We start from the raw sequence: 9,310 nt of genomic DNA on the forward strand, positions 1-9,310 counted from the left end.
TGTTGTGAAGTCCAAGGCCCTTTGCCATCCTCATTACTCTCCTTTGGATGATCTCTATCTTATTAATGTCCTTCCTACATCGTGTGGCAATATAGGAATAGAACAAAATGTCAGGCAAAGGCAGAGTGCAGTGAGATCATCATCCTCCTTGCACCTGGAGGTCATGCCCTAGATTTATATATTTATTTGTTTTTTGTAGGGGGGAGGGTAGGGCAATTGGGATTAAGTGACTTGCCCAAGGTCACATGGCTAGTCTTTGTATTAAGTGTCTGAGTCTGGATTTGAACTCAGGTCCTCCTGACTCCAGGACCGGTGCTCTATTCATTGTGCCGCCTAGCTGCCCATTATGCCCTAGATTTAAATCTTGACTCTGTCAAATGCTACATGTGCAGCCTTAAGCAAGTCCCTTAAACTCACTCAGATTCATTTCTCACCTATTAAAAGAGGGGATTGGGCTAGATCACCCTTGAAATTCCTTCTAGCTTTAGATCTATTCTCCTAAACCTCTTTGAGGGGCACCTAGGTGGCACAGTGGATAAAGCACTGGGCTTGGAATCAGGAAGACTCATCTTCATGGGTTCCAATCCAGCCTCAGACGCTTACCAGTTGTGTGACTCTGGGAAAGTCATTTAACCATGTTAGCCTCAGTTTCTTCATTTGTAAAATAAATAGGAGAAAGAAAAGGCAAGCCACTCCAGTATCTTTGCCAAGAAAACCCCAAATGGAGTCAGGAAGAGTAGGCCAGGATTGAAATGACTCAACCGCCACAAACTTCTTTGACTTCCTAACTCTCCGGTTGCAGGCAGGGACTTAGGTGACCAGCAGGTGGTGCTCTCTTCTCTTCCAGTCCAGTTCCATAATCTGACCTCTGGACCAGCCACTGGAGTAGTGGGAGTGAGGGGCTGGTGTTTGACTCTCTGGATCTCAGAGGTAGAAAGCCAGATCTCAGTGCTAGAAGAGACCTTGGAGGTCATCCAGTTCAAACTCTTACCCTGTGAAAATGAACTGCATTCAAATACGGGAGCCCTGACCTTCTGTCCCCTCCCTCTCCCCCACTTTTTCAAGATAGGTGGCCAGTTACCCATCTTTGTTCTCTGAGGAGCTCACTACCCTCAGAAACAACTTCATTTGTTTCTGGGACTCTTCTGATGGAAAGGAAGAAGACTTCCTGGTAAATCTCTCAGAGGGCGGACATCTTCCTCCCAGGGACATTGGAATGCAACCTCAGGCTAAGTCCCAGAGGAAGGGAAGTGTACATGAGGCTTGAGATGACCTTCCTCCTTGGACCTCACACACTGCTTTGTTTTGCTTGGCTCGAACATGCTTATCCTGTGATATTGTATTTTAGTAGTCTTTGGGTTTTTGTCTTTACTCAACTATAGCCTTTATGAGGGAAGGCACCAAATCATTGGTACTGCCCCCCCCCCCCCCAGCATCTAATACTAGAGCTTTGCAGGTGGTTAATTGTTCATTGGATGAAATAATTCAGAGCTGTGAGCAATGTCAGCCCTGTTCCCACTTGTTGTTATCTGTCCTTTGTTTTCAAAGAGGACCATGACATCAGGGAAGTGATGCCATGACATGCAAGTGAATTGGATTACAGTTAGGCAGGGCAGGCAAAGTCACCAGCCTCACTTTCTCCTCCGGAGCCATCTGGGTCCAGTGGCCAGATACACATCAGGATGCCTGGAGATGACCCAGGATACATTGTAAGACTTTGGCTTTTTAAAGCTAAGGTCTTTAGCAGGTCTTCGTTTAAGTGAGGCAAAGCCCATTGAGTGATTAAGGTTAAGTAACACCATCTTCTTAGGTGTTGGTGGTATGTGGGATGGTGGACAGAGAAATGACTCTAGTTCTAGGTTCAAATCTTGCCTCTGATACCTATTAATCTGGGTCCCTGTGCCTCCCCTTCTTCATCAGTGAAATGAGAGATTGGAATGAATGGCCTCTGGGTGCCTTCCAGCTCTAAACTATGAAGTAAGCCTGCTCCCGGAGCCTTGATAGCCTTTCAGATATAGCAAGGCAAAGACACGTGGACCCTAAGTTTTCCCTTCTCTCATTCCTTCTATGGATAAAATTCTACCAGTCTCTATGTGAGGTTTGGATGCCACATGCCCATCTTTCTGTCTTGTTGCTATTGGATGTTCCTCTTGGGATTCACAATGAAGCTTCCAGGCACTGAGCTGAGGTCATTTCAGGTAAGTTGCTGATTTGGTCCAGAGGCTGGCTGCTCAATCTTTTACTGACTACCTCTATTATACCTTCCACTTATAGAAGTAGGGTGTGTGTGTGTGTGTGTGTGTGTGTGTGTGTGTGTGTGTGTGTGTGTGTGTGTGTGTAAAACCTTTCCCTCCAAAGATATTCTAAACTCAGTGTAGGACCAGTGAGCAGAGCCCTGAGGGATTTCTCCAAAAGGACCCCTTTTGCCAGAGATCTCAAAGCATTGCCAAGTTTATTGGTGCTCTTAAGCCCATGGAAATAATTGAAATAATTCAAGTCTATTCCATTTAATAGATATGTATTAAGTCCCTACTGTGTGCTAGGCACTGTGCTAAGTGGTGGGGACACAAGAAGAGACAATAGACAGGCCCTGCCTTCAAGGAGCTTACAATCTCAGACATAAGAATTTCTGGGTGGAGATACCAGCTTTCAGGGGAGTTGATGGAGAAGTAGAAGGATTTGAGCTGATGCTGATGGAGAAGGAATTATGAAGGTGATCTGGAGAGCTTTGGAATTGTGGAGGTCAGGGGCTAAATTGAGGGGAGAGGGGAAAGTAGAAGGATTGGCTGAAGTTCAAAGAAAGTAGAAAGAATGTCTTCCCAGCTTCCCCCAGGACATGATGGCTTGATAATATCAGGACAATGTCTTAACAATTAGAAAAATGGTATGTCCAGTCTCAAGAAGTGGTGGGCTCTTTCTCATTGGGGGTCTTCAAGCAGACTCTGGATGACAACTTGTCTAGCGTGAGGTAGAGGGGATACAGGGTGGGCTATGAGGCCTTTGGAGGCCTCTCCCAATTCTGAATTTATGTGACCCTTGGCTTCCTGGGCTATCAAGGCTGCCACCCCCAAAGACATAGGCCTTTCCTGTAACACGGGTACCAGAATTTCCTGATTCTTTCCTGAGAAAGAAATTTACCTGACTCTTTCCTAAGAAGTGAACCCCAGCTTCTCTAGAGATGAGGTAACGCCAATCTTTAGATATTTGGGCAACAAAATTAAACAATAGTGTTTTCAAGAATGAGATACCAGGATTTCCAGGGACTTGGGCATCAAAATTCCAGAAAGAAACGGACACGGGCATTTCCTGAGAAGTGGACGTCTCTCACGTTTCTAGAGACAAGACGCCAGTTGGTTATGGATTTGAAATCCCAGGAAGTGGGTTCAAATACCCTGTTCTGACCTTGGACAAATCCTGGGCCCGTTCCCACTTCTATGAAGTGCTCGGGCCGCTCCAGGTGATCTCTAAGGTGGCTTACAGGTTCCTGCGTTATAAATGTAAGCTCCTTCGGGGCAGGGAACTGCGTGACTTGTGTCTTTGTACCCCCCCCCACGGCCTGGCAAGGACTGGAGCCGGTAGACTGAGTGACAGGCTCCGTACCTAAATCTAGCGGGGCCGTCGTCCAGCATTCCCAGAGGAGGGGACGGCCGCTAGCTCCCGGCTCTAGGGCGCAGGGCGGGCTGCGCGGTGCGGGGCTGGGGAGGGCGGCGCTGCCCGCAGCTCTCGGCAGGGGGCCGCGCTCCCTCATCCATCCCCCTCCTTGGCGTTCCCGCGCTCCCCGCGCTCCCCCCAGCTCTCCCGCCCGCCAACTCGGCTCCTCCCCGGCGGTGGGGGCGGCCCCGGGCCGGCGGCGGCGGCGGCGCACGCTTCCTGCGGGGCGGCGGCTGAGGCTGGAGCTGGGTCTGGGACTGAGCGAGCGGCGCGGAGCCCGATCCCGAGCCAGAGCGCAGCGAAGCCCAATCCCGAGGCGGAGGCGAAGCCGGTGCGCAGCGGAGCCCGAGCCAGAGCCGAGCCCGAGCCGCAGCGCAGCGGATCCCCAGCCGGGAGCCCGAGTCCCCGGACCCGGGAGCCCGAGCCGAGCCGGCTGCGTCCTCGATCGCAGGCGCTGTAGCCCCCCGCAACCCCCGGGGGCGCCGAGCCGGCCCGCCCTTCCTGCCCGGGCTCTCCCCGCGCGCTCCGCCCCGGGCCGCCCCCGGAGGCGCCTCGGGAACAAAGGCGCCGGACCCGCCCCCGGCCCCCAGCCCCCAGCCCCCGCCCCGCCCCGCCGGGCCCCTAGTCTGCAGCCATGAAGCCGGGGCCGCCGCACCGAGCAGGGGCCGGGGCTGGGGCCGGGGCCGGGAGCGGGAGCGGGAGCGGGGCCGGGGCTGGGACCGGCGCGGGAGCGGGGACTGGGGCCGGGGCCCGCGGGATGCTGCTGCCTCCGCTGCTGCTGCTGCTCTTGGCGGGACGCGCCGCTGGGGTGAGTGAGAGATCGGAGACCCCTCCCCAGAGTCTCATCTCCGCCCTCCAAGGATCTCCCCTCCCCCCTTTCCCAGCGTCTCCCCCCTTTTCCCTTCCCCTCTAATCCTCCTCCCTTTCCCCAAATTTCCCCCCTTTCCTCCACTGCCGGTGTCCCCTCCCCCTCTCCCTAAATGTCCGTCTCCCGCCTCCCCTAGTGTCCCCCTCCTCCTTGTGTTCACCCTTCCCTCTCTACCCAAATGACCACTACCCAAAGTGTATCCTCCTCCCCAGCCCTTTCCCCAAATGCTCCTGTACTCCCCTCCCCAAGTGTCCCCCGTCCTTCTCCTCATGTTTTCTCCCTGACCCGCTCCCCAGCCCTGGGTTTCCAGTATCCTTCTCCCTGACTGATCCCTCCTCAGCCAGCTTCCTTCTCCTCCTCCTCCTCCTCCTCTCCTCCATGCTCTTCCCCTGCTCTTGACCCTTCTTCCACCTTCCCTCCTGCTGTTCTCCAACCCTTCTTCCTAGGGCCTCCTCCCCTCTCCTTCCCATCTCCTGATTAGGGCCTGTCTAGCACAGCCCCTCCTCTGGTCCCCCTTTTTTGCCCCCCTTTAGACAGACATCTACTCCAGGTGCTTTTGCCTGTTTTGAAGGGACCACTTTGACCCTAATTTATGCAGCTTTTATACCCCCTTCCCATTCCCCTGTACCCCTCAGATTGAGGCCCTGCTGGGAGCTAGACCTTGTCACCCTTCTTGCCACAGCCCTAATTTTACAGTGGGGGGAAGGCTGGTGGGTGTGCCCACTGTGTTTGGGGAGAGGGGCATCTGGGTGTTGCTGCTGCTAGTGTCTCTGAATATGGGTGTGTCCCGGTATCTGTGCCTCTCTGGTCACTGTCCACTTCCAGGTGAACAGAAAACATTGGTCTCAGGGGATTCCTTTGTGTCCTTCTTTGGAGAAGCATATTTCTCACTCTTTGAGGGTCACCTGTGTGAGGGTGTTGGGGCATATGAGGTTTACTAGGGTCAGACCTGAGTGTGATGGTTATGGACCATTTATGGGAGATGTATATAGGAGAATGGGGTGGGTAGGCAGGAGTGTCCCAGGTGTGAGTGATGGTGATTAGGGGTGTGTGTATGTGTGTGTGTGTGTGTGTGTGTGTGTGTGTGTGTGCGCGCGTGTGTGTGAAGGTGACCTGGATGCATGATGGTGAAGGGTGTATATGTGTAACTGGGGTGTGTGCAGGAGAGTGACGTGGTGTAGAAGTGGGATTTGTATGTGTGGGGGCCATGGGTGTGTATATAGCAGAGAGTATGTGTGTGTGAATGAGGGACTGATGGGTGTGTGTGTGCTGGTGACTGTGGCTGTGTGTGTGTGTGTGCGCGATAGTGCCCTGGTTGCATGTGACTGTGAGGGGTATATATGGGGATGCGTTGGTGACCTGAATGTGTGACTATGAGGGGTGTGTGATGGCGATCTGAGTTTGTAGGACTGTTCTTGTGATCGTGTCCTGTGTGTGTGCATGCACATGAGTGCACACGTGTGTGCTTATGATGTGGGCCTTGTAGAGCCCAGAACTGGGAGCTGGGGAGTTCTATTTTAACTACTGGCTGACTGAGCTTGTGTTTGGAGGCACAGAAGATGTTGGTGAGAAAGCCACCTCCATGCTCTTAGCTATCTCTCCACTGGGACAGAGGAGGCCTTATGAGGGGGCGGTCGTGCAAGGTCAGTGCATCAGGAGGGGCTGGAGACCATAGGTCTCTTTGCTGGACACTGTCTGAGTCTTAATCTGGGATGGCTTGTAACTATGAGACCCCTGTGGAACAAGAGTTAAGATCTATTCTCTTCCTCCTGCTCCCCTCCAGTTCCAGAGTTGTAAAATGATCTGGGGGTAGGGTGAAAGGCCAACAACAGTGCATGGGGGTGGGTAGCCATGGCCACTCTTTTCCTTGGGGAGTTAGGAAGGAGGAGATAACTAGAATTCAGTGCTTTAAGGCCTTAGGTCTTGCAGAAGGCTGGAAGGGTGGAGAAGGCCCACCCATATGTGGTGTATCCAGATCCTTTCCCCTTTCTCCCCTGGGCCCCATGGGAGGTCAGGGCTGTGGGTGGGAGAGGGAGCAGCAACAGGAGTGTTCCTGGAGAAGTTCAGGGTGCCCAGGACTCTTAGAAGATCCAGGAGCTATCATCTACAGTGAGCAGGGAGGGTCTCATATTGGTTTAATGCTTGGAAACTGCCATCATTGTCCATTCTCTTGTATTGGACACTGAGGGGTTCGTGTCTCATGTCATTTCCTATAACATAGCCATGAAGTAGGTGGGACAAGCATTGTTAGTAATCTGTGTGGAGAACAGACGCAGCCCGGCACCTTAAGTTTTGGGCAGAATACTTGAAAGACCTGCCTCAGACTTAACTAGCTGTGTGATCCTAGGCAAGGCATTTACACCTTCCCAGCCTTAGTTGGCTCATCTGTGAAATAGGAATAATTATAGCACCTATTTCCAGGGTGGTCATGAGTATCAAAGGAGATAATATTTGGAAAGCATTTTGCCTACCTTAAATGCATGTTCACTGTGATGAAGAGGATGTTCTTGGAGTCAGGAAGCCTGAATTCTAGACCATACTCTAGCACTTTACAAACCCAGGGCAAATTATTTCACCTTTCCAATTCAGTCTGATACAATAACTATTAATGGAGTGCCTACTGTGTGCAAGGAAGGCACTGTGTGAGTTGCTGGGGCATGTGATGTTTGATAATTCAAGGAAGAAATGTGTTATAGGGAAGTGTCGTGTTTGGAGTCAGGAGATCTTGGATTCCTGTCCCAACCCTGTTGCAATTTAGTAGCTGTGTGACCTTGGATAAAATGCATCAGCTGTGCGGGCCTCTTCTCGCTGTCTGTAAAAGGGGGGATTGGACAAGGTGATCCCAAAGTTTGCTTGCATTTAAATTTGTGCCATCTATGGGCATCAGGGAAGACTTCTCATAGGAAGGGGTGTCTGAGCTGCATCTTGAAAGAAGCTAGGGATTCTCAGAAGTGGGAGAGAGCCTTATTTCTTCATTCAACAAAAGGGAGATAACACTTGTATTGGGGCAGCTCTTTGGCAAAGTGTATAGAGAGCACTGTCCTGGAGTCTAGAAGATCTGAGTTCAAGTGTTGCCTCAGACACTTAGTAACTGTGTGCTACTGGGCAAGTCATTTAATCCTGTTGACCTCAGTTTCCTCATCTGTAAAATGAGCTGGAGAAGGAAATGGCAAACCACTCCAGGATCTTTGCCAAGAAAACCCTAAATCGGGTCACAAAGAGTCAGACATGACTGAACAGCCAGAAATATTTCATTCCCTTCCTTGAAGGATACTTTCTATGTGTGAAGATACTCTGAATGTGTGCTGTGGGGCCAGCAGAGACTGGGGGGGATCCCCTGGGATCCAGAAGGCTTCCTCAGCTTCCCAGGTAAGCCAGGACAAGAAGAAGTAAGCCACAGGTGGGATTGATATTTGCTCGAAAGCACCCTAGCTCAGAGAACATTATCGAATGGATCCCTCTCCTTGGGCGTCCCTTAAAGCCAGGATATGGTTTGTTTTGACCTGATTTAGAACCATGCTTGCTGGGAGACTGAGTAACAGGATAACCCCTCTATGCCTTTGGAAGTGGCCTCAGTCTGGGGAAGGAGGTCCCTGCACTGGCTACCCAGGTCTATGTAGTCACCTACCTGCGTCGAAGGAGAGATGTTTCCAGTGATGGGGTAGGAGGTTAGAATCTTAGCTCATAGTCTTGGAGTGGGAAGAGAACTGAGGAGTCTGAGAGTCCAGTATCTCACCAATAAAAGAACCCTTCCTATAGCATCCCAGAAAATTGGTTAGCCAGTCAACTAGCATTTGTTAAATGCCTACTGTGTGCCAGGCACTGTGCTGAGCAACATGGACACAAAGGCAAAAACTGAGACAGACTCTGCTCTCGTGCTCATAGTCTAATGGTCATTCTGCCTGTGCTTGAACACCCTAGTGACGGGGAGCTCATTGCCTTACAAAGCATACAATTTCATTGTTACATAATTATGATTCAGAAAAGCATCAGGGTAGGGGGAGGAGGGGAGCATTGGTGAGTCAGTGAATATTTATAAAGAAATACTCACAGAATCACAATATTAGGGCTTCAAGGGATGTTAGGGTGCAGTAAATTAGAATTATGGACCCATTGTTTGATGGATTTAGAGATGGAATAGGTCAAAGGTCATCTAGTCCAATCTCTTCACTTTACAGATAAGAAAAGTCAGGTGATTTTAAGCAGCAGAGCTGGGGGTTGAACCTTGGTCCTGTGGTTCCTTTCCACCCTATCACAATATACTGACTTCCCTAATGGAGAATATTGTCTGAGCTGGAAAGGACGTCAGAGGTCTTCTAACCTCATGGACAAGTGAACTGACTGGTCAAAGGTCACCCAGGCATGAAGCCTGAAAGCTGGGATTTCTGAGGCCTAGTAGTGTGGTCCCCAGCTGGCTAACCAGGAAGTTAGATCTAGTCCACTTTGGGGATAGTAGCTCCCCCAGTCCTAGACATGCTGGTCAGCCGACTAGCTCCTTATCATCAAAAGTGTGAATATAAAAGATAAAAACACATGAAAAGACACCAGGCAACATATTCTAAGTGCTAAAGATGGGAGAAGGAGGGAGAGAGGAATGAGGGGAGGACAACATTGAGGCATGGTACAACAGAGAGGGGGGGGGAGGAGTAGAGGAAGGAGAGGAGGGGAGAAGGGAGGAGAGAAGAAGAAGAGAGAAGAGGAAAGGAGAGAAAAGAGAGAAAGAAGAAGAGAAGGGAAGAGGAGAGAGAGGAGAGAGAAGAGAGAAAGAAGAAGAGAAGGGAAGAGGAGAGA

The 9,310-nt window shown here is 51.1% G+C and overlaps 1 protein-coding gene across 1 annotated transcript in view; it reads left to right on the forward strand.

Annotated features, from left to right (window-relative positions):
• Nucleotides 1–4,280: 4,280 nt before the first annotated feature.
• SDC3 (syndecan 3) overlaps nucleotides 4,281–9,310 on the forward strand; it is a 71,416-nt gene continuing 66,386 nt past the window's right edge. Inside the window, exon 1 of the mRNA XM_069078832.1 lies at nucleotides 4,281–4,459. Within this exon, the coding sequence (XP_068934933.1) occupies nucleotides 4,286–4,459 (174 nt within the window). The 5' untranslated portion in view covers nucleotides 4,281–4,285. The remainder of the gene's footprint in view (nucleotides 4,460–9,310) is intronic.

Source organism: Petaurus breviceps, unplaced genomic scaffold (genome assembly GCF_028583685.1).
Source record: "Petaurus breviceps papuanus isolate PSGF00001 unplaced genomic scaffold, PetGlider_PUasm1.0 91041, whole genome shotgun sequence".
Lineage (NCBI taxonomy): Eukaryota > Metazoa > Chordata > Mammalia > Diprotodontia > Petauridae > Petaurus > Petaurus breviceps.